The sequence below is a fragment of the Corvus kubaryi genome, unplaced genomic scaffold (genome assembly GCF_017639235.1).
Source record: "Corvus kubaryi isolate FWS band 111438036 unplaced genomic scaffold, C.kubaryi_AGA036_p1.0 71, whole genome shotgun sequence".
In the NCBI taxonomy this organism is placed as follows: Eukaryota; Metazoa; Chordata; class Aves; order Passeriformes; family Corvidae; genus Corvus; species Corvus kubaryi.
The window spans coordinates 18,070,222-18,088,824 of NW_024582059.1; the positions used below are offsets into that span (position 1 = coordinate 18,070,222).

Below are 18,603 nucleotides of genomic sequence, written 5' to 3' on the forward strand. Positions count from 1 at the left end.
AAGAAAAGAAAAGAAAAGAAAAGAAAAGAAAAGAAAAGAAAAGAAAAAAAAATTTAATTAGTATCATTGCACATCCAAAGTCCTAAGCGAAGAGGAGACTGTGAAAGTGTTATTGATCCACCTCCCTGAGCTGGGGAGATGCTCTGTCAATTATAGTTGACAGAACCATCAGGTAACAATGGAAGCAAGGGGTACTACCATGGGACAAACTTATACAAGGAGATAGCCTGCCCCTGACAGAAATTGCCAAACATATCTGTTCAAACTAGAATTTCTTAATATAGGAAGTCATAGCAGCCCTCTGGGGCAGAAGGATTTAAACTATCAGTTCCTACTCACCACCAAGAAAACCCTTAAACTTTGTTTCATGTTGAGACACCTCATTAGGGGTGGGAACTTAAACCTACAGACAGCATTATAATAAGTAATGATTAATTAAAAAAAAAATTAAAAACACAACAATTGAAAATGTGAACCCTTTAGAAAATCGAAGAGATGAGGCATAAGACTATCTAGAGGCAACAATTATTGTAACTATCTCTAGAGAGTGCTTGGCCCAGACATGTCTATTAATACCAGACTTACTAGGTCTTGACAGCTTCTAGGACATCTGTTTGTTTCATTTCCCTTTAGTCTCGCCAAATGCTAGCAGCAAAAATCATACAGTTTTTGTTCCTACTTCTGCATAACTTGAAAGACTTTTTTGCATATGTGAACTTTGACAACACATGAGATCTAGTGTTCTGTATCTGATATATATCTACAGGCATGTATATTCAAAGAATGGCAAAGGGGGGTAAATTTCTTTAATCTGAGGGCATTTATCTAGGAATAAAGGTGCAGTTAGTGGAGCTAAAAACATTCCTCAGAGGTGGGACAGTTTTCATAGATTTGTTTTTCAATCTGAATCAAAAAAGGTTACAGAGACCAAAATATCTCAGCATGAGTTTTTCACAAGCAAATCCCTCAAGTATTTCAGTATATTGCAAAATTCCAAGAAAGCATTATAAAATTACAGAAAATAATATTGAGGCTTTTGGTATGGCTTTCCCTATTTTTCCAGGAGTCAGCACACAGGTCTTGATGCAAATAAAGTTCAGTCTAAAGTAAAGGTTCTAAGTCAAGCTCTTGCACTTTGCTAGACTGTTACTGTATTTTAGTCCTAAATCCAAAAGGCATTTCTGTCCTATATTGTTCATAATTCTTGATCATAATTCTGTTGTTCTTGGCCATCACTTCAAAAGTGATAGTATAGGTGAGATGTAAATATCACCTACTGGAAATGGAAAGAAAAGGAGATAGCTACTTGTATGTTATGAATCAACCACAGGCAGTTGCTGATGCTTTGATCCAGATATTTCGCTATGACTATATGCCAAACAGCTAAACTATTTTATTTACAAGAATCCAGCTTTGCCCACTCATTTCATTTTCATATGGATGTATAAATAATTTGTTTACATTTTAAAAATATCTTTGCTTATAAACTTTATGGGATTAAGGTAACTTCACACATATATTATTTTTAATTATTTTTAAAAATTCCCTCACTCAAGCTGTAGGGCCCATTCAGAATGTCAGTACAAAATAGTTTTATTTCAGCTTAAAGCCTGTTTGGATGCAGATTTCTTTAAATATTTTTATTCTCAGGCTAATGTTTCAAATTACAGAACATTTAAGAATCCAAATTTGATTTTCAACTTTTTTTCAACACTTATTAAAAACTTGCCTATCTAGATTATTAAAGCCAGTAGTGAATTAAAAATCATTAAGAAGTCAGGAAGTACTAAAAAAATATCCAAATGAATCAAAATTCTTAAGAAATAGGATCAGCTTTTGCAGAAAATTTCAGCAGCTGTCCTGTTTCAGGTACATTTTGAGAGACATGCACATGATGGCATGGTCCCTTCAACGTCCACTAATGCGATTTGGAAGGAATTACACCCCCTATAATCATTCCCTGAAAATACTAATAAATGTATTTCCAGTTCCAACAAGAGGTTTACACTCCTTTATGCCAGCTGAGAATCTGATCCAACAGTGGTGCAAGAGTCCAATATCTTTTACTTTAGTGGATCTGCAGTAAAAAACACATGACCATATGCTTGACATGTATGCTGTCAGCACCTGTGCCACAATGATATTCCTGGGGTTTAGTATATTCATAATTCAATATTCTAAATAACTACAGAGGTTTCATGGGACAAAAGAGAACATTACATTCCCACATTAGAACTGACTGAGTTAAGTTTGCACATACACCATTTATTCATGGGTTAGAAAAGATGAGTTTTACATCCAAAAGTAAATGGAAAGCGTTTTTCCAGATGTTCTTCCCCAGGAAGGTATGATGCAAATTATAAACTTGCTAGTTCAAAGAGTACATAAACTTCTATTTGCATGCATTTATTGGTTGTAATTTTTAACCTCCTTCCTAAATAGTTTAATTGAATAGCACATTAAATCAAGAGGAGATGAAAATTTTTGACCAGGGTAGTTGGTAGTTAAAAATACAAAACCTGAGCTTACTGTTGCTTGATATCTAAAGTACATTATTTTATTTAATTATTGACAATAGTTTGCTTTTGGCTATATTCATAAGAATTATCATAGAAAACTAATATCATTTTTTACCTCACTGTGCCCAGGAATTTAATCAGTCTCAAATTTTATTCTTTTAATCTGTACAAACAGAATAGTCTTGTGTTAAAGCCTGACACAAAGGACTTATTGTATACTTGCTTCTGTATGTTATTTCTGACAAAAATCCAATATCATAAAATGAAAGTCCTTATAACTGTAGTGGAATATCAGCCAGGAAAGGGAGACTGGCAACAATATCTCTTGCTCCTTTTCATTTCATATTCTGAACAATCTATAAGTACTGACTGTGACAAGAATAAAAATGAAATTAACAATACACATGTAGGATTATATGCTGGCATATTTTAACAGCATTATTAATTTATTTTTACACAATTTCCCTTTATTTGAGAAGACACAGGTTCATTCAGAGTGGTGTGACACATGGAAATCAGCTCAGTTTCAAGTTATTTCATAAGGCAATATAAAATTGCTGTTACCAGAGAAAGAAATATTTTTGTCCAAAGATAGCAGAACTGAGTTGGATCCTTTGTCTGGGATACTTGGACTAAGACACATAAAATCATTCCCTCTTTTCTTCCCAGCACACCCTCTGTCTGTCAGGGAGCAGCAAGGGATGGCCAGCAGCCAAGGGGGATGCCAAGTCCTCCCACTTGGCTTGTCTGTCTGTCCTCACCCCACCAGGCCCCAGCACTGTGACTGGCACTAAGGGCAAAACAGCAAAATTCAACCATTTACTGTTCCGTGTATGAAGAAATGGGCACACTCCCAGCTGCTGGAGAAACCACAGTGGGACAAAGATCAGGAAAAGGAAGACAGCTGATGAACAGTGGTGTCGGTGTCTGAGGACTACCAGGCACATGTGGAGATATGAGGGGTTCTCATTAGACAGAACACAGCAAAAGAGATAAGGCTCTCTATGAAGAAGCTGGGATGGAAGAGGAATGAAGGGAGCCAAGGTTAATTGCCTCCCAATGCTCTGAATCCTCAAGACAAATTCAGATTCCTTGACAATTCCGAAACTTAGTATCACTGAACTGCATTAACACAGCCAAATACCACAAAAACACTTCCTCCACATAATAGGGAAAAGTCGTTGCAATGGAAATCCAGGTCACAGCAAGGCCATGATGACACGAGACAGCATCATACCAATCCTATGGCCAGGAACACAATCATATCCTAATGCAGCCTTTCCAAACTTGAGATGGAGCCAGCTGTACTGTTAAAACAAACACACGGAACACTCTCATGCAAGAACATAAAAATAGAAGGATCCCTTTCTAAAGGATTGAGAGCTTTTATCACCAAAATCTAAAGAACTGTCAGCTCCTTTTCTCTCAAGTATGACACAGCTAGATTTTTCTATTCACACTGTCTTAATGCCGTGTTAGTTACCTAAATGTGTGCTTTGGTTTCCAATAAACAATATTTTCTAGATAGCAGAAAATAATGATGAAACTTTTTGTAGAAACATTTATCTCAAAATTGCATTGCAGAGAATTCCTTCTATCTGTCTATAAAAACACACAGAAGTTTGTAATTAATCTATCACTTAATGATAAGTTTGTAAATAGGCCTATATATGTGGCTTGCAGTAAGATAATACATGGAATAGTTTATGCTAACCATTTAATGTGGAATGATATAAGAATGGGACTTTACTGTATCAAAGTAAATGTACAAGCAGCTTATTTCAACTTAGCTTTAGTTACACTAACAAAAATTAGATAATGTAGAAACATTAGAAAGAAATGAGATGAGTCAGGGTTTTCCATGAAAAACAGCTTCACTGCAGAGTAGCCAATAGAAATAATTTTAACCTTATTTAGATTAAGATAAAATGGTATTCTAATATCTCACTATCTTATCTAGACAAATTTATTAGTGCTTAAGATAATAAAAGATGCATCTGGCAGCAGAACAGCATTCCTCTATCACAGAACTTGTGTTCTACACAGGCTCCCATCTGCAAATGCAAATTGACACTTTTGTAAGATATGGAAGATTTTCTAATCTAAGACATTCTCTTCTTCTTGACGTTCTTTAAAACAAATTTTGATTTATCTTTATATCTGTTTTTCCTTCCTCCTGGGTTTTTTTTTTCTTTTGTATGCTTTTAATTGCTCACTGCATAATTTCACTCATTTCATGATTATGTAACAGGCATCTTCTGTGACATATTGCTATTTTATTGTTCTTCATTTTACTGCATATTTAGGGATTTATGTAGAAATATTTTTATCTGTCACCATTGAAGACTGGTCTTTTTGGAGCAGGTTCCTTGAACTCCCTTAGCTCACAGCCAGTTTCAGGGTAGCCTGAAACAATAGGGATGAAGAATGAGAACAGCTGAAGATCCCCAAATGCTCCCTACAGTGACTCATTTTGCTGTCTTGGCCTCAAAAGAGAAGAAGAACATAATTTCTGTATAGAGCTGATATTTAAAAAGTACACTCTTTGCTAAATATTTCACTAAACATGAGACATTATCCTTTTGGACAATATCCAACTTGCCAGAGGACTTTAACTTACAAGTCCTCTTTTGTGTGTGTGTGACGTTCCTGCTCAATTCAATACCACATCATTTCCCAATATAAACAACATAACTTGAAGAATTTTGAACTCCATAATTGCAGAGCTCAAGCCAAAATATTCTTTACATAATGGAAGTTTCATCTGAATCACAGAATCCCAGCTTTGCAGACTTTTGAGAATGGAAGAGACCCTTAGAAATCATCTAGCCCATGCCCCTGCTCAGAGCCCAGCCACCTAAAGCAGGTCACTCAGGACTGTGTCCAGCTGGGGTTTGAATATCTTCAAGGATGGAGATTCTCCAACCTCTATGGGCACCCGGTGTCACTCTTTGATGATTCTTACACTGAAAGTGATTTTTCCTATATTTAAATTTAATTTCTAGTATTTCAAGAAGACATTTCTTGTGCCTTTGCCTCCTCTTCCATCACTGAGAATGAGGGATAAGAGTCTGGTTCTCTCCTCTTTACTGCCTCCCACCAAGTAGATTGATAAAATCCAGAGCTTAAAAATTAGGGCTTTGTCTATGGAAATGAAGACCAACAACATTACCTCTCCCAGTAAATCTTTTCTGAAATGCTCTTAGTCTATTGTATTTAACACAGTAGGTAAATGCTCCCCAGAGGAATCTGAAATGCTCAGTAATTGAAGGGAATTAACAACACATACTATTATTTCTCCAATCTGCACACTAAAGGCCCAGGAAGCTCACTTCTTACTCAAACTTTTCCATCAAGATTCTGTAAAATTTAGATACACCCAATCCACAGTTCCTGACTAATATTCCCTTTTGGGGTCAGTATCTCATGCAGTTGTTCCTGTATTAATTGTTTGGCTCCATGGTCAATTTTTTCCTTTAAAATTCAATCCTTTATCCCTTTTGATTCTTTCACAGCTTCAGGTTCCTATAGCCCAAGGGCAGGAATATTTCAGTGGTTCTAATGTTCTAATACAAGCACCTTTCCAGTTATGGAATTAAACTAATACAACAGCATTCTCACTATAACTCTCTTTGAATTAGAAATTCACATTGTTAATTGCCAAAATTTTCTATTAGCATGAAGGAAACATGAGAGAGACAGAGAAATGAGGAAGGTGGAGAGAGGAAAGGAGAGGGCAAGGAAGGAGGGAGGAGCAAGATAGCCTTGCCAGAGAGTGGATTTATTTGTGCTAGGCGCATAAATAGAGTTATAGATATGGCATTATTAGAGATACAATTTAAATAAAGCAGCTGCTGGGAAACAGAAATGTTAGGTAACAGAAGTAAATAACTGGTTCAATGATCACTGGAATTAATGAGCCTTGAGTTTCTATGAATTCACATTTTCTGGAAAGTGCTCTTTTTAACTGAATTCTTCTAAAGAAGCTGCATAGGTGCATCTGTTGTTGAAGAACAGATCATCTACTCAAGACAGAAATACTCTCGACAGTTTGGATGATTCTTCTTTTTGTTCAATGAGGTGCAACTTCTGACTGAACTGGAGTAGCAAAACTTGAAAAACCTGCCCAATAAGTATTTTTGAAATCAGCATGTTTCTATGAGAAGTTTTGGATTTGCTGAGTTCTTGTTCACTAGATCTAGATACTGAATTCAAAGTGAAACTGTTATCCAGTATTGTAACCAGCAGTATCTAGGTTCATTTTTCCAAATTATCCAAGTAGCTCCTATTTTCTATTGTTTGTATTATTTCTGATAAAAACTGTATCAGAGATCTAGTGAAAGAATGCAGAGTAATTAGATATTCAGAGTAATTCTGAATATCTAAATAAAGAATAGACATTCTTTGTGATGAATACCTTTCGATTTTCTGAAAATGCTACAGATTATAAGCACACCAACTGACTACTTATGGAAATGCCAATTATGGACAATGTCTGGTTTTGATTTTGGTCTTTTGAATCCCAGTAATGCAATTTAGGACTCTGTGACCTGATGAACCTATGTTCCTATTTCATACCAAATCTGAGGAGGTAAGTGGCTTTACAGGTAATATATTTGCTCAACATCCATTTCAATCCAATAAAATGAAAGTATTCCTTTCTAATACCTGAAGGCTTCATGGAAATTAATAGCTTTACAAAATGCTGATAGTCTTCTTCACTCCAGCTGCAAATGCAGTATTTTTTTTTTCTAATGAGATTGGTATGTTGCCCATACTCTGAATTCTGAAGTTATGCAAGACAAGCTAAGTAGTTTGTTGAAGACACAAAACAGAAGAGGTCAGAGGAAGCACTTTCACTGTGCTGAAACTGGTACACAGAGTCCTCAGTCAAGAATTCTTCCACGCACAGGATAGCAGTCCTACAATGATGGTGAAAGTGTCTCTAACAGCTGAAAACTTCTTGGTGTAAAGAACTGTATTTTATCACTTTCCTCAGTAGCTGAGGTCAGCTGCACTTCCAACTGCAGTTTTTGCATAATTCATACATGAAAACTTTCTTTTCCATGTTACTTTCCTGAACACCATAAAAGCAGGAACAATTAAATACAATTTTTGAATTTATCTTAGTTTAAGATGATGTCAGCTGAGCTTTAGACACCTAGAAGGTTAAAGACAAAACAAAGGTCAATTTTAAAAATCAGCAACAGTGAAAATAACAAAGAACACGGATCAGTAATTTCTAATAGCTAATACTATTTATGTGGGTTGGCAATAAAAGATGCACTCACAATGGTAATAAATGCTGTCTAGAAACAGATCTTTAACAGCATAGTAAATCTGATAATTTCATTACATTTATTTCATGTAATAGTAAATATAGTTATGCATGGAATCATGGTAGTATGAATAGGAAGAACAAATGTGTGTTTGAATGAGATCAGAAATATACTTTTTGGCTTTGGTTTGGTTTGGGTTTTTTTGTTGTTTTTTTTTTTTTGCTACAGCTCTAATTGTTTAGACATAAAGGTCAAATGGCCCAAGAAAGGAATAGGGTCTTAACGATGTTTATAGAACACAGAGGTAATTCAAGAATTGCATTCAATAAAGCACTCCAGAAAGTGCACATGGTTTTTAATGATAGCCTTTCCAACTCTTCAACAGCTTTTCCAACAAGTTACCATGTAGACGATTCTTGACAAAGCAAATCATTAACACTAAGCATCAATTAACAGACTGTAAAGAATTTTTGTAGTAGTATATGGGTAATTTAGTGGCTTATCAGCATTTATTCAACTTCACGGCAACCTGAGATTTTGAATTAAATTTCTACCTGATTTGCAAACAGTAGACTCCCTTTGATTCTCAGCCTGAACATGTATGTTCCTTCAAAGATCCTGTGTTTTGACACTTCAATTAACTGAGATGACTTTCCAGAAGTAATAAAGTACTGCTAATCCAGTCGATCCAGATGCTGGTTTTTCCTGTTCAATATTTATCAGATGATTTCAAACATACTACAGAAGCACACTTTTAACTATGCAAAACTGATCAAGTTCAAAACATTTTCTTACACAATTTAGTGCCAGATATTTTAATTCTGCAGGCCACTAGCATCACATTTTCTATTATTCTTTTCGCTCTGCTTTTGCAGTTTCACGACGACATATTTTTGCATCTTATTTAGGAAAATTGCCCTTTTTTATTCAAAAGAAGCCCATATATGTTCAGAAACTAATTTCTGTGGTACAACCAGATGAAAACTTGCCAGGAAATGAGAAACCTGAAATGATTCAACAAAGGACTCAAAGTTTCATAAACTTGCTAGCATGAAGGGATTTTGAAACCTTTTCCAGTACAAGCTGCTCCCTCTGACATACTTGCATTTTTTCTCACTGTGAGAAAATACCATTAAGTATAAATGAACTTTCCACCTTTTCTGCACAAATTTTTTTGCACCTCTGTCTTGACAGAAGAACAGTAATAGAAAACACAGGAATGACAGAAAATGCCACACTCTTATTATCCTTGTAAATGCAACTAAGATGCATCAGCAAGGTGTGTCCTGGATGGATCAAAGAAACTTTAACTCAGGAGCAGTTTCCATTTACTGATCCAGCATGTTTGAAACTCTCACACATAGAGTTTTACTGATTGTCTCAGAGATTCTGATCCTGGCCCACCCTAGGGCAAATGCAAAGCAAGAGCGGTTTATTTAATCAGATTTCCCCGTTTTGCTCATGGCTCCTCTGCCGTCTGGTGGGATCAGATACAGACCTTCCTGAGAATCCTGCGTGCCGTCAGCAGGCAGCTGCAGCAGTGGGTTTAGATCAGTCCAGCAAAGCAGCTGTGCTCAGTTTCAGCGAGGAAAGAGTTAAAGAGCTCCGTGTTCCCCTGTGCCCGGGAGGCAGCCTTTGTGTTTAACATTGGCAGGGGCTCAGTTCGGGCTGGAGGTTTGTTTTAATTGGGGGAGGGGGCAGAGGAGAGGGGACGCTCCGACTTCTTCAGTCTGTCTCTTTCGTTCACTGATTTAGCGGAGGTGGAGATTTTCAATTCCACCCAGTCAGACGCAGGCAGGAGGATCTGGTAAGACTATCCCAGGAAAAGCCACTCAGAGGAAATTCTCCGAGGCGGCGGCGGCGGCAGCAGCCCCAAGCATGAGGGTGAGCCGGGCGGGGAGGCGCGGCGGGGGAAGTGCGCGGGATGCTGCGGGAGACCCATCCCGATGCCACCTCGGGAATAGCCCGGCCCGAGCCGCGGGCACCTTCCGCACCGCTGAGAACGCCCCGGAGAGGGATTCGGTGGCGGTGGTGCACCTCTGTGTGCGGGTGTGAGTGTGTGAGAGAGAGAAAGGGAGGAGAACAAGAGACGGGCACAAGGCAGCTTGGGGGAACTGTTACTGCATAAAGTTTAACAGAGCCAGAGGCTCTCTGTGGGCTGCAGGGCAGGCAGCACTGGTTTGCCAATGCACGTGGGAATTGATCCTTTGCTGGTGGTGCAAGGAGCGTGCTTCCTCTCGCCTTGGAGAAGGAGCAGCAGACGGCTTCCCCGGCAGCGCACGCCGGGAACAGCCCAGAGAATCCCCATTGCCGGCGTTGTCCCCTTCAGTGCCTTCCTGCCCTGCTCCGCTTCATTTGCTCCGGTTCGCATCTCGGCTGCCTTACACTGATCAAGCCCTGTTAACGTCGTAGCTCGTCTTTAATACTTGGAACAATTTCATTTCCACTAGTACGGTCTCTTCTTGCGAACCTCGGCATGGGAATTTTTCTGACTTGATACTCCAGGCAAGTCAGGAATTTATTTCCCTGCATCCGCGGCTGCTTCTGCAGCACTGCAGGAGCACAGGCACAGCACAGGCGGGTGGCTCCCACATTAACAGAGCACCCTCACACCCTCCATGTACCCAGGCTGAGTGTGAAGAAGGACAATCCTAGATTACCTTATCACAGAAAGTTATCAGGGATGCCAGTGTGTTACTCTCACGAGGCAGGTTGCACGTTGTATTCTGTAACAAGATAAATACTTTTAAAGTATGCACAGAGGAATGAAGGGCTGTCAGGAATCTATTTTAAAAGTACCCTTAGAAGTTAGTCTATTAATAACTTTCTAGTTTTGCTTCTTAGGGGAAAGTTTCTTCCGGGAGAGAGAAGAGATGGTAATTGGCAATGCTGTTCCTAGCTCTGCATGCTGGTGGTGTGACTGCCGTGCTACTACCGTGTTTATATGACACATACATCACATTTTCACGTAAAAAGTCACCAAGTAAGGAGGAAACTAATCTAACGACTAAAAGATAGGGCTGTGGGTTCTGTTCATAGCTCCATCACATTTACTTGGGAAAGCTATTTAATAGTGATACACTTCTCCCATTTGTAAATTGCGGAACCATAGTCAGGAAATAATACAAGTATTAATCCTTGCCTGAAAAGAATTACATCAAACATCTCTGTTGTTTCTGGTATGATTTAGTAACCTCTAGTGAAAACACTTACACCATGCTGCTGCTAAGTGCCCTGAGATACCATCATAACCAGCATTTAATTTAATTAAAGAAGGATTTATTATTTAGTACATAAAACTTTGAAATAAAGCCCATGGGAACTGCCAGTTGGTCAGTTCCTGATCTCAAATACAGCAATAAAAGGATTGAAAGGTGGATCCCTGGTCTGTGAGGGACAGCACTCTGCATGCCAGACAGAAATACTCCAGTTAGCATCGCATCTGCTGCTGTTTAGAGGTACACACACACTTCCACAGACCACACACAACAGAAGCCTGCAATAGTAATAAATATTTATACTGTGCCTGCTCCAGAAGTACTATCAGTAAATTTTCTCCTTCCTTCTCTGGTAAACGTCTTGCTATAAACTCTGATTTAATAGCCCCATAGGGAATGAAATTAGGATTAATTTATTTAAAAGGATCCTCCCAAATACTTCAGGCGAGTCCCTGGAAATCAGGAAGTTATAAATACTTTATTTTCTACTCTTCTTTTGTCAACACTGCAGCACTTTGTCTTGTTTTGCAGATATAAGCCATGTTAAAATAAAGAATCTTAAACTAAACCGAGGCTTCAAGAAAATGGACTTAAGTGGCATCCCTGGTTTCACTGGGGGTTTAGCACCTACAACGCAGGTTACACACAGGCACTCCCACTTACTGGGGCAGGATTCTATGATGCTTTCTTCCCTACCTGGAAATGTCATGAGTTGTTGCTTAGAACACTAAGTCAAATGTGTTTTATCTTTAAAAGAGCTTAGATTTTTATTATTAACTTCACTGTGGATAAGTACTCAGCATGAGTTGCAATTACACTTAGGACCAAATCACAAAGTTTGAAGGTTTTTCCTGGCCAGAGGTCTACCCTAGGACTATAAAATCTTCCTCCTAATATTTAGGAATTTTGGATCTGATCCAGATTTTGATTTGAAATAGATGTCTTTTCAGTCTTAATTTGAAATCCAGGTAGTAAGTCAGAGAAAAATAATACAAAGACTAATTGTTGCAATATACCAAAAATACTCAGAAATTTGATGAATTTATTACATGTAGTTTTTAATGCAGTGCTGTTACCTTTCTTTTTCGAAGAGAAAAGAATAACTTCTTATTTTAGCTACAATACCATTCAGCAGTCTCCAAGGCAGGCCGACTTTTCCTGCAAGACTCTATTTTAAAACAGAATTCCATCCACCTTATTTTTTCCATCCCTATACAAATTCTGTCTCAAGCTAAAAGGGTTTTGTGGGATCTTATTTGCATAAACTATCACTTACGTAAGGATTTTTTTGTGTTTGTCTTTTGTCAGACAGGTAATGGGGGTAATGTAGATTTCAGAGCAGCACAGTGAGTATAAACAGGTGTTTATATATATGTGCTTCTAAGTGAGAAACAGGACGTGTTAGACTACCTGTTGTACTGATTATGTGCTTCTTTTTTCTTTTCTTTTTTTTGCTTACAGTTTCTCTCTGCAGGTGAAGAAGTGAGAAGTATCTCTTCTGCACTGAAATACTGAAGAAAAAACCCAAACCCTTGTCTCAATGAATTTGCTCGTTGGGGACTTCAGGATGGAAGCCTTGTGTTTAAGGGTTTCCTTACTGCTTCTGGTCCCTGGATTTGTCCTCAGTGACAGCTCTGACAGAGACATTGCCAATCGGAGTGACTCGGGAAACCCCCTTTCCACCTTCTCAGGGATGGAATCCAGCATTCTCCTCACCACCATGCAGCCCCCGGTGTCCAACCAAACTGTCAAATGCTCCCAGCAGACTAAGATTGCCGAAACTTTTAAGTACATTAACACCGTGGTATCCTGTGCTATTTTCATCGTCGGGATGGTTGGGAATGCGACTCTGCTCAGGATCATTTACCAGAACAAGTGTATGAGGAATGGCCCGAATGCACTGATAGCCAGCCTGGCACTGGGAGACCTTATCTATATTGTCATTGATATCCCCATCATCGTGTACAAGGTAGGATACCACGATCCATTCTAACTGCGGTTCCTTAGGGGTTCGCTGGCTCTCCTCTGTGCTTCCTCCTCTATTTAGTGGGTTTTTGTCAATGAATAGTGCACTTAAGGAAACAATACAACTCCTTTCTGTTCTGCAACAAAAACCTTGCTCTCAGGTCTCACCTCCATCAAGAAAAAGTGTATCTCCCATTAAAGATGATGTAGCTCATAGCTCTTAACCAAAGTGTGGCCTTGGGCATTTCATTTCACAGGAGCTCTTCATTTCTCATAGCTGCTATAGCTAGCAAAAGAATTTATGAGGGAAGAACTTTTTATAAACTGTTCTCCTCCTTGATGGACTAGTTGCTATTTTTATATTATCCAATCCTTACTTCATATTTTTACAGAAAATACTCCCTGTGATACGCAGGCTTCGTATTATGGCTTTGCAGGGAGACTTTATGTCAGTTAAGATGAGCCTTAAGGTTTTCATTTAATATTCATTAATAGCAGAGTCTCAAAATTATTCAAATTATATCACAGACCATTTCTGAAATATTAAATTTCATCTGGTTTTGTCAAAGTGTGAAAAGGCTCGTCATCAACTCTTTTATCTGGTATAAAGTTATCCTGTCCTGGTGTTTTATTTGAACAAAGCCATAAAGCAATGCTTTTTCTAATGCAATTTATATTTACTAATATAATTCAAGCCAGAACACGATTGAATGAGCAGAACTGAGCTTTTTTAAAATATATTTCATTGATATTAACTTATCTGAGAAAATAATCAAATAATTTTGTAGTCTTGTATCTCACTCTTTATGGATGGTACACAGGTGCATAGCTGATAGGATATTTCACTTCTTTCTTTTCTCAGCAGAAACATGAAGTGTTTCTGTTAGTAAATAAGAGTTTAAGTCATATAATTAAGAAAAAATGTTCTTCACTATTTCAGCCCTTAAAGATTCCAAAGACTTTTATTTACATGTGTTTTAAATGAAACATTTTAATGCATGGTTTTATATTAACTAGTGCCCTGTGGTTTCAATTTGGATTTTAAAATAAAAGAAACAGTGATTTTAAAAGATGCATTTTGCATTTATATAACATTGGCATCATAACTGCTTAATAATACAGGTGTTCATCGGACAAGATCATAAAGTTTGAATTAATTAATGGATTTAAATTATCTCTGTGTGCATAGATTACATTTGTACAGAGGCATATTTTCTATGGTGAAATGCAGCACCTGGTTCTGATCTTCCAGTTGTAAAAATTACAGATAAGTCTTTTAACTTTATCTGGTTTTAATATAATATGAATTTGACACTAGGATGACTATAAATAATTATGGATGTGATTTAACGGAAATTCTAGTTCACACTTTTCAATACTCCACCTGGAAAATTAAGCTGGCAACTTGTTGATAAGATATCTGTATTTTGGATTAACGAGTTGGTGAGAAAGATCAGCTTCTGCCTGATTTGGGATTCACCTGTCTTCCATAGCTGGGTAAATGCCTAATGGGACATAGGACTGGGGCTCTTAGCTGGACTCAGAGCCTGCACAAGGCCAGGCTGGATGGGGCTCCGAGCAGCCTGGTCCAGTGGAAGGTGTCCCTGTCCATGGCTGGGGGGTTGGAACTGGATGATCTTTAAGGTCCCTTTCAACCCAAACCATTCTGTGATTCTATGACTGCACCTCCCATAATATATTAGTGTCCTCCCCGGTAAATTACCCTTGTGTCTTTATGGATAATTGCTAAGCCAGCACTCTCACTTCTCATGGTATATCTGATAGTAAATTTTAAGGAAAAATGGCATGAGTTCTTTTCAGAGCCAAGTTTTAGAAAGAACAAGCATTTTTATTACACAATTTTTTCTAACCTTTCAAGGGCTCTGCTGCTTTTCACAAAGAGGAATGAAAATTTGGAATTAATTTTGCCTTTCAGAATTGCCTTTTGATGGTCTTCTGAAAATTCTTTAGAAGCTTAGTTGAAAGAAACAAACAATATTTTTTATATTCTCTTTATTATTTTGCAATACATTTTTGTCTATTAATTTTCTGTTGCTTCTCTGGAATTCCATAGGCTCACTTGTCTTGCTCTATCTTATATGATGAGCTGAAATATGCTTCTGATTAGCTCTGTACAAATGGAATTTCCTTAGCCTATATGAGAAATTATTTCTGTGCTGCAGAGAAGTGTTGGATAAATAAATGCTATGAACAAAACTGCAGCCCCTTGACATCAATGTCTGCCAATTTCCACGTATAAGAAGGCAGAATTAAAATCACCTTTAAAGCTTAATTCTAACTTTTAGCTATTTTTCAGTGATTTAACTTTCAAAATAAATTACTTATAAATTACCATATACAAACACCTTTTTGTCTAAGGTTAGCTGCATGTATTGTGAAGCATTTATAACATTTTTAAGGGAGCCCTAGTACTTCTGATAAGAAATGCAATTACTATTTATAGAGCATTTTTCATATGAACCATTCAGTAATGCTTACATTAGGAGTTGGGTTTAAAGTTTGCTAAATAAATGCCATTCCTATTTGTACCACTAGGGATCCTAAAATCGGTGTCATCTTTCAGCTCCTCTTGTTGAGTAACAGTACGAAGGGTGGCCACTGGAAATATCACGATTGGATAATGGAAGTGATAGGCTTTTAAGGAAAAACAATTCAAGTGTTTTTATTTTTGTTTTAAAGTAATTTGTACACTTCTGAACTTTATTTTAAAAGATTCTTTTAGTTTCAGAGTCAGCCTCATGTTGAACATATATTAGTATCCTCTATAACAAGTGGTGTCAAACACTTAATACCTTTTTGGTCAGATCTTCATTTTTAGGACAAAACAGGTCTGAAGACAGAATTAGAGTAAACAAGAATTCAGCTGCATATTAAAATAACAAACAGTACAGTGTTAAGATGGCCACATTGTATAGAACAAAATGTGTAATACTGTGTAATTAAAACTGAGTATTAGAAATAGTTATAACCACCTTCCTGAAACATAATGTAGCCTTAACTATTTTAAAACTACTTTCAAAAGAGAAGTAGATAATGCTACTGATACTCAAATCCATTTTACAAATCCTTAGAAAGACACAGCTATAAAATTATAGTAACTGGCAGTGGAAGATCCCAGAAGAATTTACTTCTTCATTCTATTATGCATTTACACAATTAACAAAGATATGATGCTGGAAAATAAGTAATTATGTAATTTATGTCAACTAAAGATGTGGTCACAGGTGTTTGACATTTTTAACCTTTCCTTGTGGTACAGTAGGCTCAAAACCTCACCCATTACTTTCTCCAGTTACTGTAATTATATAGTGGGTTCCCCTTATTGTTAAGTGGATTGAGATGTGTGTAATATTCACTGTCCTTTGAAGATATTCTGCATGTATTAAAGCTCCATTACATTTAATTACCACAATATATCCACTTGAAGTATCAAATCAGTATTAAAAATCTTAATAAATTGAGTTTTACAGGAAGGGTGACAGTTATAAATCCAACCTTAATAGACCAAACTGGGACAATTTAATTTTCAATCACATTTTTATACCACCAGCACCCAAATAGTTTCCTCTTTTCCCAAAATACACCCATCTCAGCCATTCAAGATGTCAAAGCCTAAAGCCCCGTAAGAATCAGTAAGAAGTATTTCTCTGCAGAGGAAAGAAGACCAGAAAATAAAAGTTTTATATTTTATGCTGCTGTAGAGGTAGGGTTAAGGTACTGAAGAAGAGACAGGTTCCTCTTCTTGTATCAGGTGGTATTAGCACCTAACTGAAAGCTGCTGATCACCTGCATTACTCATCACCACCATGTGCATTTTTGAGCAAATACATTCAGATGCAATGCAAGAAAACTTTAGAGGGCTGCTTTCCATAAAGGCACTACACTGTTTCCTAAGGCTGTGCAAAGGCAGCAGCAGAATATTCATAGCACCACTGCTGCCTTGGCTGCTCTGAGCTCTGGCAAACCCTCATGGCTGTTCCCGCTGCTGCTCTCATGGCTAAAGTTTAGCAGAGCAACAGGAACAACAACAGGTACTCAACCACAGACATTGCTGTCCACTGCTCTTTCCTGAGCTTGTGGAGCTTGGAGCACTCTAGACCAAGGCTCTCACCTTTACAATGGCAAAATTCAGTTTTAACTGTTACTGGGAAGTCCCAAGCTGTCTCTGCTTCCAGTTTCATGCACTTTAGAGAAGAACATATAAATTTCTTGTGAACTGGCCTACATAAGACTGACATAAACTACATTGCCTTAGATACTAACTCCTTAAACCATTAGTTTATAAAGTAGATGCAGCAAATTAGGCAGCTTTTCACCTGTTTCTTTAATAACATTTTCCTAATTATTTTACTAGTACAAAATGGAAGACATCTACCCAGGAAAAAAGCAAGTGTTCACTGCTCAGACAGCTCAAGATGTTTCCTTGAGTGAAACAGGGGGATTTTTGGTTAGTTAATTGGTATTCATTCTTACTTTAGTTGCAACAGCATCTAAATCTGAGTAGTCCACCTAGAACATTAAAAATCTAAATATGGAAAGTAGCTAACAGCAAGCAAACATGTTCATCCGTTTTGTCTTCAGTAAAGGAAGACTCAGCTAAGGCATTTCTAGTCATGGACATTTTTTAACATCAGAGCATGTGCATAAGTGTCAGAGCAATCCCTTCTGAATCAAAAATTATTTGGCATATCTGAACACCTTCACCAACAGGATTAATATTATAGCTACACAGGAATGATAATCAACCACATTGGCACTGATCTTGTAGCTGATAGAGCAAGTGGCATCTGTAGCAGTTATAGTTTTGTGACAAAGAAGTATAAAGCCAAGCCAAGAGCACACAAAAAGTTAAGGGCACTTAGAAAAGAAACCTTTCTTTAAAAGCAGAATTTTTCATATGTATAGTGTGTATTTCTCAATGAAGTACCAACATAAGTAGGAAATTCTGAGGCCTCAACAACTGCATTCTGGCTTTCATTGAATTCTTATCAGGGTTTCAAAGAAGCAATGAATGGGCAGCCCAGTGTGATGCAGAAATCCATAGAACCTGCTTCAAGCCGGACCTATTATTTGTGTGTACGTCTCTATGTAGTGACCAAACATAGCGGAAATCCAGAGGTAGCACAGGAATTGATCACTGAGTCCTGAAGGCAGAAGCTTCCCAAAATGGAGCAGGGAAAAGAAATCCATCAGGAATCTGTTCTATTTACAAACTGTAGCTTCCTAGTACAGTGTGTTTAATGTGCACACCAGGGCAGCAGTTAAGGAAGAGATTTTATATTCTAGGTCTTAGTTCAAGATGCACTCTGCCTTTAACTCATGGCTGTGTTTTGGGGGTAGGATGTATGTTCTTACCAATGCACAGCTCCTCCCTCATCTTCAGCTCCTCATCTCATGCCTGCCTCTCTGCTCTGTGGATTTTAAACAGTATACAGTACTTAGAGATTCTAGGCTTGAGAGAATATTTTAGTATGTTTGCTGTCTTTATTTCTCAACCATCTGAACTCTACAGATAACCAGGAATTGTTTTGATTGCGCATATCCAGGGTTTACCAGTTCTGCAGTAACTTCTTAGAAATCCTGTCACTCTTTTTAGCAACA

General features: G+C 37.6%; 1 protein-coding gene and 1 long non-coding RNA gene across 2 annotated transcripts in view; one reads left to right on the forward strand and one right to left on the reverse strand.

Moving 5' to 3' along the window:
* Positions 1 to 2,141: 2,141 nt before the first annotated feature.
* LOC121674879 lies at positions 2,142 to 9,393 on the reverse strand. Its single transcript, XR_006019878.1, has 3 exons — positions 9,297 to 9,393; positions 8,353 to 8,503; positions 2,142 to 7,680 (listed from the first exon to the last, which is right to left on the reverse strand). It is a non-coding gene; the product is annotated as an uncharacterized LOC121674879 (long non-coding RNA).
* Positions 9,394 to 9,583: 190 nt separating this feature from the next.
* The window catches only part of EDNRA (endothelin receptor type A), a 33,522-nt gene continuing 24,502 nt past the window's right edge, over positions 9,584 to 18,603 (forward strand). Inside the window, exons 1-2 of the mRNA XM_042049672.1 lie at positions 9,584 to 9,682; positions 12,478 to 12,985. Coding sequence (XP_041905606.1) covers positions 12,557 to 12,985 — 429 coding nt within the window. The 5' untranslated portion in view covers positions 9,584 to 9,682; positions 12,478 to 12,556. The remainder of the gene's footprint in view (positions 9,683 to 12,477; positions 12,986 to 18,603) is intronic.